This window comes from Agelaius tricolor, unplaced genomic scaffold (assembly GCF_023055355.1).
Source record: "Agelaius tricolor isolate 1412-34295 unplaced genomic scaffold, bAgeTri1.0.p SCAF_78, whole genome shotgun sequence".
NCBI classification, from domain to species: domain Eukaryota; kingdom Metazoa; phylum Chordata; class Aves; order Passeriformes; family Icteridae; genus Agelaius; species Agelaius tricolor.
Window position 1 is genome coordinate 1007237 of NW_027269338.1, and position 19500 is coordinate 1026736.

At 62.1% G+C, this 19500-nt stretch overlaps 3 protein-coding genes and 2 long non-coding RNA genes across 8 annotated transcripts in view; 3 read left to right on the forward strand and 2 right to left on the reverse strand.

Annotated features, from left to right (window-relative positions):
* GPAA1 (glycosylphosphatidylinositol anchor attachment 1) overlaps positions 1–8695 on the reverse strand; it is a 28981-nt gene extending 20286 nt beyond the window's left edge. The window contains exons 1-2 of one of the 4 annotated variants that reach the window (XM_071418218.1): positions 8675–8695; positions 766–849 (exon numbers count right to left, since the gene is read on the reverse strand). In XM_071418218.1, the coding sequence (XP_071274319.1) occupies positions 766–839 (74 nt within the window). In that variant the 5' untranslated portion in view covers positions 840–849; positions 8675–8695. Of the gene's footprint in view, positions 1–595; positions 669–765; positions 850–1462; positions 1587–2636; positions 2757–8674 lie in introns of those variants that run through there. The other 3 variants (XM_071418215.1, XM_071418216.1, XM_071418217.1) reach the window with 3 other exon arrangements.
* Positions 3042–4546, forward strand: LOC139585460 (uncharacterized). Its single transcript, XR_011677091.1, has 4 exons — positions 3042–3056; positions 3221–3286; positions 3712–4025; positions 4413–4546. It is a non-coding gene; the product is annotated as an uncharacterized lncRNA (long non-coding RNA).
* EXOSC4 (exosome component 4) lies at positions 4645–7798 on the reverse strand. The gene is made up of 3 exons (XM_071418224.1): positions 7453–7798; positions 6809–7027; positions 4645–5016 (listed from the first exon to the last, which is right to left on the reverse strand). The coding sequence occupies exons 1-3, from the start codon at positions 7621–7623 to the stop codon at positions 4645–4647; spliced, it is 762 nt and encodes a 253-aa protein (XP_071274325.1). The 5' UTR covers positions 7624–7798.
* Positions 7935–19500, forward strand: part of OPLAH (5-oxoprolinase, ATP-hydrolysing) — a 45927-nt gene continuing 34361 nt past the window's right edge. The window contains exons 1-4 of the mRNA XM_071418225.1: positions 7935–8542; positions 9992–10183; positions 13491–13605; positions 14876–14999. Of these exons, the coding sequence (XP_071274326.1) occupies positions 8369–8542; positions 9992–10183; positions 13491–13605; positions 14876–14999 (605 nt within the window). The 5' untranslated portion in view covers positions 7935–8368. The remainder of the gene's footprint in view (positions 8543–9991; positions 10184–13490; positions 13606–14875; positions 15000–19500) is intronic.
* LOC139585389 (uncharacterized) lies at positions 16122–17849 on the forward strand. Its single transcript, XR_011677066.1, has 2 exons — positions 16122–17226; positions 17267–17849. It is a non-coding gene; the product is annotated as an uncharacterized lncRNA (long non-coding RNA).

Genomic DNA, 19500 nt, shown 5'->3' on the forward strand with positions numbered 1-19500 from the left:
AGTAACCCCAAAATCACCCCAAGGACTTTCCCCCCAGAGCCCCCCATTCCCCAGGGGGGTTTTGGGGTCCCCCCCAAGGGTTTTTGGGTCCCCCCCCCTCACCAGAGGGGGGGTTTTGGGGTGCCCCCAGGGGGGTGTTGGGGTGTCCCCCAGAACTCACCAGAAGCAGGAACCCCAACAATAGCTGGGTTTCCCCCCAGGCCCCACAGGTTTTGGGGTGCCCCGGGGGTGTTTTTGGGGTGCCCCCAGCCCCTCACTCACCACAGGGGGGTGTTGAGCCCCCCCCATGGGATTTTGGGGTCCCCAGGGTATTTTAGGGTCCCTCACTCACCATAGTGGGGGTGTTGAGGTCCCCCCCAACCCCTGCCCATGTTTTGGGGTCCCCCCAGGGTTTTTTGGGGTCCCTCACCCACCATAGTGGGGGTGTTGAGGCCCACCCAGCCCCTGCCCATGTTTTGGGGTCCCCCAGGGTTTTTTGGGGTCCCTCACTCACCATAGTGGGGGTGTTGAGGTCCCCCCCATCCCCTCCCCGTGTTTTGGGGTCCCCCCATTTTTTGGGGTCCCCCCAGGGGTTTTTTGGGGTGCCCCCGCTCACCACAGGGGGGTGTTGAGGCTCAGCAGTAGCCCCCATCCCCTTCCCATGTTCTGGGGTCCCCCCAGGGTATTTTGGGGTCCCCCACTCACCACAGGGGGGTGTTGAGGCCCACCCAGCCCCTCCCCATGTTCTGGGGTCCCCCCAGGGGTTTTTGGGGTGCCCCCACTCACCAGAGGGGGGTGTTGAGGCTCAGCAGCAGCCGGGCCAGCGCCCGCCGGCACTGTGGGTCTGAGAGCAGCCCCATGGACCCGGAGCTGTGGGGGAAATGGGGGGATATGGGGGGGATATGGGGGGGATATGGGGGGCACCGGGACCACACAGAACCCCCGACCCCACAAACACCACAGAGAGAATCCCCGAGCCCACAAAAACCCCCAAAAACCCCACAGAGACCAGGGAGCCCCCTCCAAACCCCATGGAGCTCCCGAACCCCACAGAGACCCCATAGAGAGACCCCAGACCCCACAGAGCCCCCCTCAAACACCACAGAGTCCACAGAGACCCCAAAAACCCCACAGAGACCCGAGAGACACCAAAGACCCCTCACCCCCAAAGGACTCCCCCAAAGACCCCACAGAGACCCCAAATACCCTCCACCCACCCCATGGACCCCCAAACCCCACAGAGCTCTTAAAGACCCCACAGAGCCCCCCAAAACCCTCCCCACTTCCATGGACACCCCAAACCCCCCTCAGGTCGCCCCAAATCCCCCTCAGGCCCGGGCCCTGCCCTCCCTCCCGCCCCCTTACCGCGTTCCCCTCACCCCACAGCCCCCTCACGGACCAGCTCCCTGCCCCGCACCCTCCTGTGCCCTCCGGGACCCCCAAAAACCCCAAAATGCCCCAAAATCCCCAAATCCCCCAAAACCTACGGGGCACGGCAGGGCCAGGCCGCTTAATCGCAGCCGGAGCGCGCGGCCAGGGCGGGGAGCGGAGCGCCGAGACAGCGATCGCGGGCACCGCCCGCCAGGGGGCGCAACGCGGGGGCGGGGCGAGGGGCGGGGCCACTGGGATGTGGGCGGGGCCACTGGGATAACGGGGATTTGGGTAAAGGGGAGAAAAGGGAGGGAAAACGGGGATTTGGGGGCAAAAAAAGGGGGAAAAACGAGGGGTTTGGGAGGAAAAGGGGGGAACCCGGGGGGTTTGGGGTAAAGGGGGTAAAAATGGGGGGGAAAACGAGGGGTTTGGGGGAAAAATGAGGCAAAAAACGGAGGAATCCGGGGGGTTTGGGGGTACAAAAGGGGGAAAAACGGGGGCAAAAAAAGGGCAAAATCAGGGGGTTTGGGGGCACAACAGGGAGCAAAAAAGGGGGGAAAATGGGGGGTTTGAGGGCACAAATGGGGCAAAACCGGGGGGGTTTGGGCACAAAAAGGAGCAAAAAGGGGGGTTTGGAGGAAAAAAAGGAGCAAAAAATGGGGGCAAATGGGGGTTTCGGGGCAAAAAAAGGGGGTTGGGGGGGTTCAAAAGAGACAAGAAAAGGGGGAAGACCTGGATGTTTGGGGGCACAAAAAGGGGCAAAAAAGTAGGCAAAAAAATGGGGGGTTTGGGGGAAAAAAGGGGGAACCCGGGGGGTTTTGGGGTTCAAAAGGGGGCAAAATAATGGGGGGTTTGGGGGCACAAAAGGAGGGGGGGAAAGGAGGGTTTGGGGGTACAAAAGGGGGGAAACACGGGGCGTTTGGGGGCAAAAAAGGTGCAAAACTGGGGGGTTTGGGGGCACAAAAGGAGCAAAACCAGGGGGAAAATGGGGGGTTTGGGGGAACAAAAGGGGGGAAAATGGGGGCAAAAAAGGGGGAAAACGGGGGGTTTGGGGGCAAAGTCGGGGGGCTTGGGGGCACAAAAGGGGTTCTGGGCAAAGGGGGGCTTGGGGGGGCAATGAGGGGGAAAGGATGGGCAAAGGCAGGTGACAGGGACAGCTTGGGGACAATGGGGTGTCACAGGGGACACAAGGGGGGAGCAGCGGTGGGGAGGGGGGCGGGCAGGGGGGTGACACGGCCAGAGCACACAGGTGACACACAGAGGGACACAGAAGGACAGTGACACACCCCCGTTTATTGCCATGGTGACACCCCAAACACACAGGGTCACACGCCAGGGTCACCAGTGTCCCCCCAGGATTGGTCACTGCAGGGTCACTCCAGGGTCCCCAGGACTGGTCACTGCAGGGTCCCCAAGACTGGTCACTGCAGGGTCACTCCAGTGTCCCCAGGACCGGTCACTACAGGGTCCCCAGGACTGGTCACTACAGGGTCACAGCCCCAGTGTCCCCAGGACTGGTCACTACAGTGTCCCCAGGACCAGTCACTGCAGGGTCCCCAGGACTGGTCACTGCAGGGTCACTCCAGTGTCCCCAGTGTCCCCAGGATTGGTCACTCCAGGGTCACTCCAGTGTCCCCAGGACTGGTCATTTCAGGGTCACAGTCCCAGTGTCCCCAGGATTGGTCACTCCAGTGTCCCCAGGACCGGTCACTGCAGGGTCCCCAGGACCGGTCACTCCAGGGTCCCCAGGACTGGTCATTTCAGGGTCACTGCCCCAGTGTCCCCAGGACTGGTCACTGCAGTGTCCCCAGGACCGGTCACTGCAGGGTTCCCAGGACTGGTCACTACAGGGTCACTCCAGTGTCCCCAGTGTCCCCAGGATTGGTCACTGCCCCAGTGTCCCCAGGACTGGTCACTGCAGGGTCACAGCCCCAGTGTCCCCAGTGTCCCCAGTACTGGTCACTCCAGGGTCACTCCAGTGTCCCCAGGACTGGTCACTGCAGGGTCACAGCCCCAGTGTCCCCAGTGTCCCCAGGACTGGTCACTCCAGGGTCCCCAGGACTGGTCATTTCAGGGTCACAGCCCCAGTGTCCCCAGGATTGGTCACTGCAGGGTCACTCCAGTGTCCCCAGGACTGGTCACTGCAGGGTCCCCAGGACTGGTCACTGCAGGGTCACTCCAGTGTCCCCAGTGTCTCCCCAGGATTGGTCACTGCAGGGTCACTCCAGGGTCCCCAGTACTGGTCACTCCAGGGTCACTCCAGTGTCCCCAGGACTGGTCACTGCAGGGTCCCCAGGACTGGTCACTGCAGGGTCACTCCAGTGTCCCCAGGACTGGTCACTGCAGTGTCCCCAGGACCAGTCACTGCAGTGGTGTGATGCTGCAGCCCCCAGGGGTCAGTTGGTCACCACAGGGTCCCCCAGGTCACTCGGCCATGGCAGTGTCCCCACGGTGTCCCCACAGTGGTCACTGTGCCATGGCAGTCCCTGTTCCACAGCCATGTCCCCACAGTGGTCACTCTGGTCAGTGACTGCTCCACGGTGCTGTCCTGGTGTCCCCACAGTGGTCACCATGGTCAGTGACTGCTCCATGGCAGTGTCCTGGTGTCCCCACAGTGGTCACTGTGGTCACTGTGCCATGGTGGTGTCCCTGCAGTGGTCAGTGCTCCATGGGCAGTGTCCTGGTGTCCCCACAGTGGTCACTGTGGTCACTGTGCCATGGTGGTGTCCCTGCAGTGGTCAGTGCTCCATGGGCAGTGTCCTGGTGTCCCCACAGTGGTCACTGTGGTCACTGTGCCATGGTGGTGTTCCCACAGTGGTCACTGTGCTATGGCAGCGTCCTGGTGTCCCCACAGTGGTCACTATGGTCAATGACTGTTCTATAGTGGTCACTACGGTCACTGTGCCATGGTGGTGTCTCTGCAGCAGTCACTGCTCGGTGGCAATGTCCCCTTAGTGTCCCAGTGGTCAGTCACTGTGCCATGGCAGTGTCTCTGCTGGTCACTCTGGTGCCATGGCAATGTCCCCATGGTGGTCACTGTGCTGGTCACTGCTCCATTGCAGTGTCCTGGGGTGGTCACTGTGTTCAGTCACTGACCCATGGCAATGTCCCCTTGGTGGTCACTGTGATGGTCAGCGCTCTGTGGTGATGTCCCCGGGTGGTCACTGTGGTCACTCAGTGCTCCATGGCAGTGTCCTGGGGTGGTCACTGTGGTCACTCAGCACTCCATGGCAGTGTCCTGGGGCGGTCACTGTAGTCCCTCAGTGCTCCATGGCAGTGTCCTGGGGTGGTCACTCAGTGCTCCATGGCGGTGTCCTGGCGCAGCCTGGCCCTCACCACGCTGTCCAGCACAGCGTGCAGCCCCTGGCAGGCGGCCTGGGCAGCGTCCAGCACGGGCCGCAGCCGCTCCTGGTGCAGGCGGGCACTGAGCTGGCACAGGGCCAGCTGCCCGCTGCCCGCCACCGTGGCCACGGCCAGCCTGGGGCCCCCGGCCGCCTCCTCGGCCGCGCTCAGGTCACTCAGGGCCACCGGGGGCCCGGCCGGGGGCTCGGCCAGCCCGGCTGACCCGGCCACCACGGCCCCACGCAGCGCCACGCCCGCGTCCAGCAGCGCCAGCCCCGCCGCGCTCACGCTGGCACCGAGCTCACCGCCATCGGCCTGGAGAACCTGGGGAAACAGGGTCAGGGTCACCCCAAAATATCCCTAAATATCACAAGATCCCACAGATCCTGTGTGCCCCAGCAGCGCCAGCCCCGCCGCGCTCACGCTGGCACCGAGCTCACCGCCATCGGCCTGGAGAACCTGGGGGAACAAGGGTCAGGGTCACCCCAAAATATCCCCAAAAAAAACCCCAAAATCCCACAGATCCTATGTGCCCCAGCCCCGCCGCACTCACGCTGGCACCGAGCTCACCGCCATCGGCCTGGAGAACCTGGGGGAAACAGGGTCAGGGTCACCCCAAAATATCCCTAAATATCCCCTATAACATCCCAAAATCCCACAGATCCTATGTGCCCCAGCCTGGCTGTGCTCACGCTGGCACCGAGCTCGCCGCCATCGGCCTGGAGAACTTGGGGGAACAAGGGTCAGGGTTACCCCAAAATATCCCAAAATATCCCCAAAATCCCACAGATCCTATGTGCCCCAGCAGCGCCAGCCCCGCCACGCTCACGCTGGCACTGAGCTCTCCTCCATCAGCCTGGAGAACCTGGGGGAAACAGGGTCAGGGTCACCCCAAGATGTCCCTAAATATCCCCTATAACATCCCAAAATTCAGCCAAAATCCCGTAGACCCCGTGTGCCCCAGCAGGGCCAGCCCCACCACGCTCATGCTGGCCCCCAACTCACCCCTGTTAGACTGGAGAACCTGGGGAAACAGGGGTCAGGGTGACCCCAAAATAAACCCTAAACATCCCCAAACAAACCCTAAACATCCCCAAACAAACCCTAAACATCCCCTAAAACACTACAGATCCCGTGTGCCCCAGCCTGGCCACGCTCACACTGGCCCCCAGCTCGCCCATGTCTGCCTGGAGGATCTGAGGGGGACAGGGGGTCAGGAACACCCCAAAACATCCCCTAAACTACCCCAAAAACACCCAGACCACCCCAAAACCCCACAGACCCCGTGTGCCCCAGCCCAGCTGTGCCCCCCTTGGCCCCCAGCTCGCCCCCATCAGCCTGGAGAACCTGGTGGGGGGGACAAGGGGTCCGGATCACCCCAAAAACACCCAAAATCACCTGAAAACATCCCCTAAAACACCCCGAAATCTCATAGTCACTGTGTGCCCCAGCCTAGTGCTCATGCTGGCCCTCAGCTTGGGCCCGTCTGCCTGGAGAACCTGGGGGAGGACAGGGGTCAGGATCACCCCAAAAACACCCAAATCACCCCAAAAGATCCCAAAACACCCCAAAACACCCCCTCTAACATCCCCTCTAACACCCCAAAACCCCACAGAAGATCCCGTGTGCACCGGCTGGGCCACGCTCATGCTGGCCCCCAGCTCGCCCCCGTGCATCTTGAGGATCTGAGGGGGGACATGCGGTCAGGGACACCCCAAAATACAACTCAAATCACCCCAAACAACCCCCAAAATATCCCCTAATGCACCCCAAAATCCCACGGCCCCTCTGTGCCCCAGCCTGGCCCTGCTCCCCCCTGGCCCCCAGCTTGCCCCCGTCTACCTGCAGCACCTGTGGTCAGGGACACTCCAAAAACACCCAAATCACCCCAAAACCCCACAGACACTTGGGTGAGCACGGCCCCTCCAGGACCCCTAAATCTCCCCAGGACCCTCCAAACCCTCCCCAGACTCACCTGGACGTGCACATTGACCTGGGAGTGGGGGTAGAGCTGGCTGAGCACGGCTCCCTCCGAAGGAGCCAGGACTCCCCCAAATCCTGTCATGACCCCCCAAAATCCACTCCAGGACCCCCCCAAATCCCCCCCAAAGCTGACCTGGACGTGCACGTCGATCTGTGAGCGCGGGTAGAGCTGGCTGAGCACGGCTCCCTCCAGCACGCCCCGCAGCAGCAGCGCTCGCTCCCCGGATCTGCGGTCGGTCCCGCCCTGCGCCGGCCGCCGGCGCCGCTCGCCGCCCCCGGCGAACGGGGCCGAGCTGCAGCGGACACTGAGCAGGGCCCGGTCCAGGGGGGCCTTGGCTCGGGACCCCCGAACCTGCGGGGGAAAAATGGGCTGGGAGTGAGTGGGGGGGCTACCCACATATGGGGGGGGGGGGAGGTTTGGCTTGGGACCCCTGAACCTGGAGGGGAAAGAGCAGAGAGTGGGGGGGGACACCCACATGGGGGGGCTGTGAGACCCCCACAGCTGGGGGGGTGAGAGAGAGAAATGGGGGGAACCCAGGACACGGAGGGAAGGGGGGCACAAATTGGGGAGGGGGAGTTTCAGAATGGGGGACCCTGAAAACCCCACGGGGAGGGGGGGCAGAGACACTGGGGGGGGGGGGGTTCACAAGCCCTGAGGGGGTCACAAGCCCTGAGGCGGGGGGGGGGGGGTCACAAGCCCCAGATGGAGCTCACAAGCCCCAGGATGGGGTTCACAGGCCCTGAGGGGGAGTTTCGCAGCCCCGGGGCCCCGCTCACCTCGTGCGGGCCGTACACGGCCGCCAGCACCTTGGTGTTGCCCTGCTCCAGGTAGGCCGAGCCGTCGGCCCGGGCCAGCACCCCGAGCCGGGCCCGCACCTTGCGCAGCTCGTCCGGCCGCCGCCCGTCCGCCCGGAACCCCGCGTCCGACACCAGCTCCAGCCCCGCCATGCCGGTACCGCCGCCGGTACTGCGTGTGGGGCCGGACTACAACTCCCGGCGTGCCCCGCGCGCGGCCGTTAGTTCCCGTGCGCGCCGTGAGGAGTCGGACTACAACTCCCGGCGTGCACCGCGCGAGACGCCCGCCAATGGGAGGCGCCGCCCCCCGACGCTCCCGCTGTTCAGGCCACGCCCCAATGGGATTGTCCTACAGAGGCCGCGCCCCCTGTGACGCACTCCCACCACAGACCACGCCCCATTCTGTCACACCCCTCCGTAGAGACCACGCCCCCACGGAGGCGGTGTCCCGGTTCCGCCCCTTGGCGCCCCCGCCCCCCGTGAGGCCCCGCCCCCTCGGCCGGTTCGCGGCACCGAACGGGACCGGGCGGCACCGGAGCGACCCCAGCGCCCCCTGGCGGAGCGGCAGCAGCCCCGGACCCCCCCCCCTCGGGCACGGCCGAACCTTCCCGGGCCGTCCCGGTCCCGGTGCGGGTCCCGAGCGGGCACCGCCGGCCGTCCCCGAGCGCTTGGAACGGGTCAGAACCGACACCGAGCCAGCGCCGAGCCCGTGTCCCACCGTCACCGGGCGGCCCCGAGCGCTGAGCGGGCCGGAGCGGGCGGCTCCGCTCTGCCCGCCGCCGCTGACCCCTGTCCGGCCAGCGCTGACCTTGCCCAGGCCGGTCCGGACCGGCCCCGAGCGCCGCCGCTCCCCGATCCCGGTACCGATCCCGGTACCGGTGCCAGTCCGGGTCCCACCATGGCGGCCCCGCTCAGCCCCGCCGGGTTCCAGTTCGCCATCGACCGCGGCGGGACCTTCACGGACGTGTTCGCCCGCTGCCCCGGCGGCCGCGTCCGCGTCCTCAAGCTGCTCTCCGAGGACCCCGCGTACCGGGACGCGCCCACCGAGGGCATCCGCCGCGTCCTGCAGGAGGTGCGGGCCCGGGGACAGCGGCGGGGGGACAACGGGGGGGACACAACGGGGGGGACACAACGGGACCCCTGAGGAACGGCGGGGACACAGCGGGGACAGCGAGGGGACAGCGCGGGGGGACAGCGGGGGGACCCCCGGGGCACGGCGGGGACAACGGGGGGACACAACGGGACCCCCGGGAATCGGCGGGAACAGCGGGGGGACACAACGGGACCCCCGGGACCCCCAGGCCACGGCGGGGATAGCAGGGAGACCCCCGGGACCCCCCCCAAGAGCCCACCGGGAACATCCCAGGACACCACATGGGGGGAGACCCCCCCCAGAACACGCCCCAGGATCCCCTTCTGGGAACCCCCCAGACCCCCATAGGCCGCCCCCAAGTACCCTCGAGACCCCCCCCCCCGCTCTCCTGGGGACCCCCCCCTCAGGAACTCAGCGGGACCCCCGGGACCCCTGAACCCACTGGGAACCCCCCCCCCCCCCTCCAAATGCCTCTCCCAGGGACCCCCGTGGGAAATCCCGGGACCCCCCCCCCTCCCTCCAAGGGGACCCCCCCAGACCCCTCCGGGCCCCCCCCCCCACCTACCCCAGCCCTGGGCCTGCCTGGACCCCCTGCCCCACCCCGTGCTGGGGGTCCCCAAGTGGGTCTGGGGGTCCCCAGGTGGGTCTGGGATCCCCAAGGAGGTCTAGGGGTCCCCAAATGGGTCTGGGGTCCCCAAATAGGTTTGGGGTCCCCAAGGAGATCTAGGGGTCCCCAAATGGGTCTGGGGTCCTGCTGTGGGTCTGGGGTCCCCAAATGGGTCTGGAGGTCCCAGATGGGTCTGGGGGTCCCCAAACGGGTCTGGGGCTCAGTTTTAGGGTCCTGCAGGAGCTGGGGGTGTTGCTTTGGGTCTGGGGTCGACCTGGTGAATTTTGAGGGGTTCCCACAGGAGCTGGGGGTGTCTGGGATCCCACAGGCGAATTTTGGGTATCCCTGGTGAATTTTGGGGTCCCGCAGGAGCTGGGGGTGCCCCTGCCTCGGGAGGAGCCCCTGGATGGATCTCGGATCCAGTGGATCCACATGGGCACCCAGAGGGGCTGGGGGTCCCCAAATGGGTCTGGGGTCTCTCTGGGTGAATTTTGGGGTCTCCCTGGTGAATTTTGGGATCCCGCAGGAGCTGGGATCCAGTGGATCCAATGGGGCTGGGGGTCCCCAAATGGGTCTGGGGTCTCTGGGTGAATTTTGGGGTCCCACAGGTGAATTTTGGGGTCTTTCTGGGTGAATTTTGGGGATCCCGGGTGAATGTTGGGGTCCCGCAGGAGCTGGGGGTGCCCCGGGAGGAGCCCCTGGATGGATCTGGGATCCAGTGGATCCGCATGGGCACTGGGGGGGCTGGGGGTCCCCGAATGGGTCTGGGGTCTCTCTGGGTGAATTTTGGGGTCTCCCTGGTGAATTCTGGGGTCCCGCAGGAGCTGGGGGTGCCCCTGCCTCGGGACGAGCCCCTGGACGGGTCCCGGATCCAGTGGATCCGCATGGGCACCACGGTGGCCACCAACGCGCTGCTGCAGCGCCGGGGGGAGCGCGCGGCCCTGGCCGTGACCCGCGGCTTCCGACACCTGCTGCACATCGGCACCCAGGCCCGGCCCCGCCTCTTCGACCTGGTGAGAGCACACCTGGCACAGCTGGCACAGCTGGGCACACCTGGGTACACCTGGGTACACCTGGGCACACCTGGGTACACACCTGTACCCCAAACCCACCCTGACACCTGCTGCACATCGGCACCCAGGCCCGGCCCCGCCTCTTCGACCTGGTGAGAGCTCACCTGGCACAGCTGGCACAGCTGGGCACACCTGGGTACACCTGGGCATACACCTGAACCCCCAAACCCATCCCCAAACCCACCCTGACACCTGCTGCACATTGGCACCCAGGCCCGGCCCCACCTCTTCGACCTGGTGAGAGCACACCTGGGTACAGCTGGGCACACACCTGGGGGCACACCTGGGCACACACCTGTACCCCAAACCCATCCCCAAACCCACCCCAACACCTGCTGCACACCAGCACCCAGGCCTGGCCCCGCCTCTTTGACCTGGTGAGAGCACACCTGGCACAGCTGGGCACACCTGGGGGCACACCTGGCACAGCTGGGTACAGCTGGGCACACACCTGGGGGCACACTTGGGTACACACCTGGGCACACCTGGGTACACACCTGGCACACCTGAGCACATCTGGGCACACCCCTGGGTACACACCTGGGCACACACCTGTACATCCACCTGGGCAGATCTGGCACACCTGGGTACACACCTGTGCCCTCACCTGTTCCTATACCTGGTCCCTTATCTGGTCCTGTCCCCTCAGTGTCCCCTCACTGACCCCCTTGGTGACACACACGGTGGCCCCACAGTGTCCCCTCTGTGTCCCCCACACTGACCCCCCTCAGTGTCCCCTTGGTGTCCCCTCAGTGTCCCCGCACTGACCCACGTGATGTCCCACACGGTGTCCCCTCGGTGACCCGTGGCCGCCTGGCACGGGGCTGGCACCTCCTGTGACCGGCACCGTGTCCCGTGACCGGCACTGTGTCCCCGTGTGCCCCACGCTGTCCCTGTGTGTCCCCCCAGGCTGGCACCGTGTGTCCTGTGCCCCACAGTGTCCCCACCACCCTGTCCCTGTGTCCCCTCTCAGGCTGGCAGCCTGTCCCCGTGTGCCCCACAGTGTCCCCTCCTGAACTGGCACCGTGTCCCTGTGTGTCCCCCCCAGGCTGGCACTGTGTGTCCTGTGCCCCACAGTGTCCCCTTCTGGGGCTGGCACCGTGTCCCCATGTGCCCCACAGTGTCCCCCCCACCCTGTCCCTGTGTCCCCTTCTGAGCTGGCACCATGTGCCCCATGCTGTCCCCTGCTGGGGCTGGCACCGTGTCCCCTGTGTGCCCCATGCTGTCCCTGTGTGTCCCCCCAGGCTGGCACCGTGTGTCCTGTGCCCCACAGTGTCCCCTTCTGGGGCTGGCACCGTGTCCCCCTGTGCCCCACACTGTCCCCAACCACCCTGTCCCTGTGTCCCCTGCTGAGGCTGGCACCGTGTCCCCTGTGTGCCCCATGGTGTCCCCTCCTGAGCTGTCCCTGTGTCCCCTCTCAGGCTGGCACCGTGTCCCCATGTGCCCCACGGTGTCCCTGCTCTGGGGCTCAGTATCCCCCCAGTGTCCCCTGTGTCCCCCCACAGTTTCTCCTCACAGTGTCCCCTGTCCCGTGTCCCCCCCCTGTGTCCCTCCCTGTGTCCCCTGTCCCGAGTCCGTGACCACGTGTTGGGCCCGGCTGGGTGTCCTTGGCGTGTCCTTGGCGTGTCCTTGGCGTGTCCCCTGTCCCTGTCCCCCTGTCCCTGTCCCGTGAGCGGGGCCAGGCTCGGGGCCAGGCCTGGCCTGTGGCCAGCAGAGGCGGGGGACACGGGACAAAGGACAGGGGACATGGGGACACGGGGGGGGACAAGGGACAGGGGGACACAGGACACAAGAGACACAGGACACAAGGGACACGGGACAGGGGGACATGGGGACACGGTGGGGGACAAGGGACAAGGGACACAGGACACAAGAGACACGGGACACAAGGGACACGGAGGACATGGGGAGGACAGGACACGGGGGGGGATAAGGGACAGGGGACCGGGGACACGGGGGGGGACACAAGACATGGGGGACACAGGGAAGGGGACACGGGACAGGGGACATGGGGACACCGGCGGGCGGACACGGTGGGGACACAGTGGGGACAGAGTGTGTCTGGGGGGTGACGTCCTTGTGCCAGCCCAATTTGTCCTTGTGCCACCCTGGTGCCATGGCTGTGTCCTCCCTGTCCTGTGCCACTCCTGTCCCAGAGCTGTCCCAGTGCCACATCGATGCCACTCCAGTGCTGTCCCAGTGTCCCCCGGTGCTGTCCCTGTCCTGCTCCTGTCCCCCGGCTGCCATCGCAGTGCCACCCCAATGCCACTGCGGCCCCTCCCCAGTGCCACCCTCATGTCCTGTCCCATCCCAGTGCCACCCCAGTCCTGTCCTGGTGCCATCTCGCTTCTGTCCCTGTCCTGTCCCTGTCCCATCCCACTCTTGTCCCAGTGCCATCCTGTCCCTGTCCCAGCCCCAGCTCCGGTGCCACCCCACTCCTGTCCTGGTGCCATCCCAATCCTGTCCCAGTGCCACCCCTGTCCCTATTCTGTCCCAGTCCTGTCCCTGTCCCAATCCTGTCCTGGTGCCATCCCAGTCCTGTCCCTTTCTTGTCCCTGTCCTATGCCAGTCCCATCCCAGTGCCACCCCAATCCTGTCCCTGTCTTGTCCCTGTCCCACCTCACTCCTGTCCTGGTGCCACCCCACTCCTGTCCCTGTCCTGTCCCAGTCCCATCCCAGTGCCACCCCCCTCCTGTCCTGGTGCCATCCCAATCCTGTCCCAATCCTGTCCCAGTGCCACCCCTGTCCCTATTCTGTCCCAGTCCTGTCCCTGTCCCACCCCAGTCCTGTCCCTGTCCCAATCCTGTCCTGGTGCCACCCCATTCCTGTCCCTTTCTTGTCCCTGTCCTATGCCAATTCCATCCCAGTGCCACCCCAATCCTGTCCCTGTCCTGTCCCTGTCCCACCTCACTCCTGTCCTGGTGCCACCCCACTCCTGTCCCACTCCTGTCCCACTCCTGTCCCAGTGCCATCCTGGCTCTGTCCCAGTCCCATCCCAGTGCCAGTCCTGTCCTGGTGCCATCCCAATCCTGTCCCCTTCCTGTCCCGGTGCCACCTCACTCCTGTCCCTGTCCCAGTCCCTTTCCAGTGCCACCCCACTCCTGTCCTGCTGTCACCCCTGTCCCTGCCCTGTCCCTGTTCTGTCCCACTCCTGTCCTGGTGCCACCCCGCTCCTGCCCCGTGTCCCCGCGGTGTCACTGGGCTGATGTCACCCTGTGTCACCCTGTGTCCCCCGGTGTCCCCACAGGAGGTGGCCATGCCCGACGTGCTCTACGAGGAGGTGATCGAGGTGGACGAGCGGCTGATCCCGGAGCAGGAGGATTGTCACCTCCCTGGGAGTGACAGCTGGCCCCGGGTGCAAGGTGGGTGTCACCATTGTCACCATTGTCACCTCCCCGGGAGTGACAGCTGGCCCCGGGTGCAAGGTGGGTGTCACCATGGTCACCATTGTCACCATTGTCACCTCCCTGGGAGTGACAGCTGGCCCCGGGTGCAAGGTGGGTGTCACCATGGTCACCATTGTCACCATTGTCACCATTGTCACCTCCCCGGGAGTGACAGCTGGCCCCGGGTGCAAGGTGGGTGTCACCATTGTCACCATTGTCACCATTGTCACCATTGTCACCTCCCCGGGAGTGACAGCTGGCCCCGGGTGCAAGGTGGGTGTCACCATTGTCACCATTGTCACCGTTGTCACCATTGTCACCTGTGGGGCAGTGACAGCTGGCCCCGGGTACAAGGTGGGACACTGGGCTGGTGGCACTGGGGGTGGCACCTGGCAGGTGACACTCCTGTCACCGTCCCCTGCCACTCTTTGAGGTGGCACCAGGCAGTTTTGGGGGTCTCAGGGCTGTAGGTGACACTGTGACACTGTCCCCATGTCCCCAGGTGTCTCAGGTGTCACCCTTCTGCAGCAGGGGGGTTTAGGGCTGTAGGTGACACTGTCCCTGTCCCCAGGTGTCTCAGGTGTCACCCTGCTGCTGCAGTGGGGCTGTCCCAGGGCTGTAGGTGACACTGTCCCTCTCCCCAGGTGTGCTCTCAGTGACACTGTGACACTGCTGTCCCCATGTCCCCTCAGGTGTCTCAGGTGTCACCCTGCTGATGCAGGGACTGTCCCAGGGCTGTAGGTGACACTGTGACACTGTCCCTGTCCCCTCAGGTGTCTCGGGTGTCACTCTCCTGCTGCTGCAGGAAGGTTTAGGGGCTGTAGGTGACACAGTGACACTGTCCCCATGTCCCAGGTGTCTCAGGTGTCACCCTTCTGCAGCAGGGGGGTTTAGGGCTGTAGGTGACACTGTCCCTGTCCCCAGGTGTCTCGGGTGTCACCCTGCTGCTGCAGCGGGGCTGTCCCAGGGCTCTCGGTGACACAGTGACACTGTCCCTGTCCCCTCAGGTGTCTCGGGTGTCACCCTGCTGCTGCAGCAGGAAGGTTTAGGGGCTGTAGGTGACACAGTGACACTGTCCCTGTCCCCTCAGGTGTCTCGGGTGTCACCCTGCTGCTGTAGGGGGCTGTCCCAGGGCTCTCGGTGACACTGTCCCCATGTCCCAGGTGTCTCGGGTGTCACCCTGCTGCTGCAGCAGGAAGGTTTAGGGGCTGTAGGTGACACAGTGACACTGTCCCTGTCCCCTCAGGTGTCTCGGGTGTCACTCTGCTGCTGCAGCGCCCTCTGGACGTGTCGCGGCTCCGCGCGGACCTGGAGCGGCTCCTGGCCCGCGGCATCCGGAGCCTGGCGGTGCTGCTGCTGCACAGCTACGCGTGAGAAACGGGGGCTTTTGGGGGGGTTTGGGGGGATTTGGGGGGTCCTGAGGGGTTTGGGGGGTCCCTGAATGTCCCCAGAGTGTGGTGGTGCTGCTGCTGCACAGCTACATGTGAGAGAAATGGGGGGGTTTGGGGGGATTTTTGGGGATTTGGGGGGACCCGGGGGGTTTGGGGGGTCCTGGGGGACTTTGGGGCTCCTGGTGGTGCTGCTGCTGCACAGCTATGTGTGAGAAACGGGGGGATTTGGGGGGAATTTTGGGGGGTCCCTGAGGGGTTTGGGGGTCCCCGGAGCCTGGCCGTGCTGCTGCTGCACAGCTATGCATGAGAGAAATGGGGGCTTTGGGGGAATTTGGGGGGTCCTGAGGGGTCCTGGTGGTGCTGCTGCTGCACAGCTATGTGTGAGAAATGGGGACTTTAGGGGGGATTTTTGGGGATTTGGGAGGATTTGGGGGGTCCTGGGGGGGGTTTGGGGGGTCCCTGAGTGTCCCCAGAGCCTGGCGGTGCTGCTGCTGCACAGTGATGTGTGAGAAATGGGGGCTTTGGGGGGATTTGGGGGGTCCCTGAGGGGTTTGGGGGGTCCTGAGGGGTCCTGGCGGTGCTGCTGCTGCACAGCTATGTGTGAGAAATGGGAGGTTTGGGGGTATTTTGGGGATTTGGGGGGTCCTGGGGGGCTTTGGGGGTCCTGATGGTGCTGCTGCACAGCTATGCGTGAGAAAGGGGAGGTTTGGGGGGATTTGGGGGCTCCTGAGGGGTTTGGGGGGTCCCTGAGGGGTTTGGGGGTCCCCAGAGCCTGGCAATGCTGCTGCACAGCTATGCATGAGAGAAATGGGGGGTTTGGGGGGTTTGGGGGATCCCTGAGGGGTTTGGGGGGTCCTGAGGGGTCCTGGCGGTGCTGCTGCTGCACAGCTATGTGTGAGAAACGGGGGGGTTTGGGGGGATTTTTGGGGATTTGGGGGGTCCTGGGGGGGTTTGGGGGGTCCTGGGGGTCCCAGGTGCCCCCCCCAGATGACCCATAGATGCCCCCCAGGTGTCTCAGGTGCCCCCCAGGTGTTTCTTGTGACCCAGATGCCCCCCAAGTGCCCCCCAGGTGTCCCCCAAGGGCCCCCCTGGTGTCTCAGGTGCCCCCCAGGTGTCCCCAAATTGACTCAGGTACCCCCCAGGTGCCCCCCAGGTGTTTCTCAGGTGAGCCCCAGGTGACTCAGGTGGCCCCCAAACTAAAATCCCCAAAGATCCAAAAAGATGTCCAAAAACTCGCCTGAAAACCATGGAAATGGAGGAATTCGGGCAAAAGGGGAAATTCAGCCCAAATTCAGCCGAAATTCACCCAAAATTCTGCCCAAAATTCAGCCCCAGTTCAGCCCAAATTCACCCCAAAAACTCAGCCCCAAACTCAGCCCAAATTCACCCCAAACTCAGCCGAAATTCAGCTCCAATTCACCCCAAATTCTGCCCAAAATTCAGCCCAAAATCACCCCAAAACTCAGCCCCAAATTCTGCCCAAAATTCAGCCCAAATTCACCCCAAAACTCAGCCCAAACTCAGCCCCAAATTCAGCCGAAATTCACCCCAAATTCTGCCCAAAATTCAGCCCCAATTCAGCCCAAAATCAGCTTCACCACCCGGGGCGTTAATTAGCACCGATTTGGCGTTAATTAGCATCAAATTTGCGTTAATTAAGCCCAATTCGTGTTAATTAAATTCATTAATTTCACCTGGAAACGCGGAACCCTGGGATGGGAGGAGCCCAGAAAATTCCGGGAAAGGGGGGAAAGGAAAGAGCTGAAAAATGAGGAGAAAAGGGGAAAATGCCCAGATTTGGGTCTGGATATTGAAAAAAAAAGAGAAAAATCCACAATTTGGGTTCAGGAGGTAAAAAAAAAAAAAAAATTAAAAAAGACAGGGGAAAAAAAGGCCAAATTTGGGTTCCAGGGCTCAAAAAATGAGGAAAAAAAAAGAGGAAAAAAAAGAGAGGAAAATTCCCAGGTTTGGGTTCTGGAGGTCAAAAAAAGAGAGGGGAAAAAAGAGAGAAAAAAGCTCAAATTTGGATTCTGTAGCTCAAAAAAAGTAGAAAAAGAGAAAAGAGAGTAAAATCCCCAAATTAGGGTTCCGGAGGTGAAAAAAGAGAGGAAAAAAGTGACGGAAGCCCCCAGATTTGGGTTCTGGAGGTCAAAAAATGTAGAAAAAGATAGAAAAAGAGGGGAAAGCCCAAATTTGGGTTCAGAAGGTGAAAAAAAGAGGAAAATGCCCAGATTTGGGTTCAGAAGGTCAAAAAAAAAGGCAGAAAAAGAGAAAAGAGAAAAGAAAGGGAAAAGCTCAGATTTGGGTTCTGGAAGTGACAAAAAGATTTAAAAAGAGAGAAAAAGAGAAAAGAGAGAGAAAAAAATCCCAAATTTGGGTCCTGGAGGTCAAAAAAAGAGAGAAAAAAAGAGGAAAATGCCCAGATTTGGGTTCTAGAGGTAAAAAAGAAAAAAAAAGAAAAAAAAAAAAGGCAGAAAAATAAAAAGAGAAAAGAAAGGGAAAAGCTCAGATTTGGGTTGTGGAGGTGAAAAAAAGAGAGGAAAAAGAGAGAAAAAGAGAAAAGAGAGAAAAAAATTTGCAGATTTGGGTTCTGAAGGTGAAAAAATGAGGGAAAAAAAGTGAGGAAAAAGCCCAGATTTGGGTTCTGGAGCTCAAAAAAAGAGAAAAATCTCCGGATTTGGGTTCAGGAGGTTAAAAAAAAAAAAAAGATTTAAAAACAGAGAAAAAAAATCCCAAATTTGGGTCCTGGAGGTGAAAAAAAGAGAAGAAAAAAAAAAGGGAGGAAAATGCCCAGATTTGGGTTCAGGAGGTCAAAAAAAGAGAGAAAAAGAGAGGAAAAAGCTCAAATTTGGGTTCTGGAGGACAAAAAGAGAGAAAAAAAATGGGAAAAAGCCCAAATTTGGGGTCTGGGAGCCCAGGGCAGGGTCTGGCCCGGTCACTCTGGTCACTCCTGGTCATTCTGGTCATTCCTGGTCACTGTGGTCACTCCTGGTCACTCTGGTCACTCCGGTCACTCCTGGTCACTCCTGGTCATTCCTGGTCATTCTGGTCACTCCTGGTCACTCTGGTCACTCCTGGTCACTCCTGGTCACTCTGGTCACTCCTGGTCACTTGTGGTCACTCCTGGTCACTCTGGTCACTCTGATCACTCCGGTCACTCCTGGTCACTCCTGGTCACTCTGGTCACTCCTGGTCACTTGTGGTCATTCCTGGTTACTCCTGGTCATTCCTGGTCACTCCTGGTCACTGTGGTCACTCCTGGTCACTCCTGGTCACTGTGGTCACTCTGGTCATTCCTGATCACTCCTGGTCACTCTGGTCATTCCTGGTCACTGTGGTCACTCTGATCACTCCTGGTCATTCCTGGTCACTTGTGGTCACTCCTGGTCACTCCTGGTCACTCTGGTCACTTGTGGTCACTCCTGGTCACTCCTGGTCACTCTGGTCACTGTGGTCACTCCTGGTCACTTGTGGTCATTCCTGGTCACTCTGGTCACTCCTGGTCACTCCTGGTCACTTGTGGTCATTCCTGGTCACTTGTGGTCATTCTTGGTCACTCCTGGTCACTCTGGTCATTCCTGGTCATTCCTGGTCACTCCTGGTCGTTCCTGGTCACTCCGGTCACTCCTGGTCATTCCTGGTCACTCCTGGTCACCTGTGGTCATTCCTGGTCACTCCTGGTCATTCCTGGTCACTCTGGTCACTGTGGTCACTTGTGGTCACTCCTGGTCACCTGTGGTCATTCCTGGTCACTCCTGGTCACTCCTGGTCACTCTGGGGGGTTAGCCCCACCCCCCACTGGCCTGATTGATTGATTGATTGATTGATGGATGGATTGACTGATCGATTTACTGATTGATTGATTGATTGATCACCTGATCAATTGATTGGCTGGTTGATTGATTGACAGTCTGCAGCTGGGGTTGGGGGTCACACCAGGTCACACAGGTGTTCCCAGGTGACACAGGTGTGGCACAGGTGACACTCAGGTGTGGCACAGGTGTGACCCAGGTGTGACTCAGGTGTCCCCTCACAGGTGGCTGGGTCACGAGGAGTAGGATGGGTTTGGGGTACAGGTGTGACACAGGTGTGACACAGGTGACACTCAGGTGTTCCCCAGGTGACACAGGTGTGGCACAGGTGTGATACAGGTGACACACGTGTGACTCAGGTGTCCCCTCACAGGTGTCCAGGTCATGAGCAGCAGGTGGGGGCCCTGTCCCTGTCATTCTCCCAGGTGGGGTTTCGGGTATAGGTGTGACACAGGTGACACTCAGGTGTTCCCCAGGTGACACAGGTGTCCCCTCACAAGTGGCTGGGTCACAAGGAGCAGGTGGGGTTTGGGGTACAGGTGTGGCACAGGTGTGACACAGGTGTGTCCTACCCTCACAGGTGGCCGGGTCACGAGCAGCAGGTGGGGTTTGGGGTACAGGTGTTCCCCAGGTGTTCCCCAGGTGTGACCCAGGTGTTCCCCAGGTGT

Excerpts from the sequence above, each read along its gene's own strand:
- EXOSC4 (XM_071418224.1), bottom strand. The coding sequence starts at position 7,623 with ATGGCGGGGCTGGAGCTGGTGTCGGACGCGGGGTTCCGGGCGGACGGG. Across the intron at positions 7,028-7,452 it reads CCGTGTACGGCCCGCACGAG|GTTCGGGGGTCCCGAGCCAA; the intron begins GTGAGCGGGGCC and ends TTTCCCCCGCAG. Across the intron at positions 5,017-6,808 it reads AGATCGACGTGCACGTCCAG|GTTCTCCAGGCCGATGGCGG; the intron begins GTCAGCTTTGGG and ends CTGTTTCCCCAG.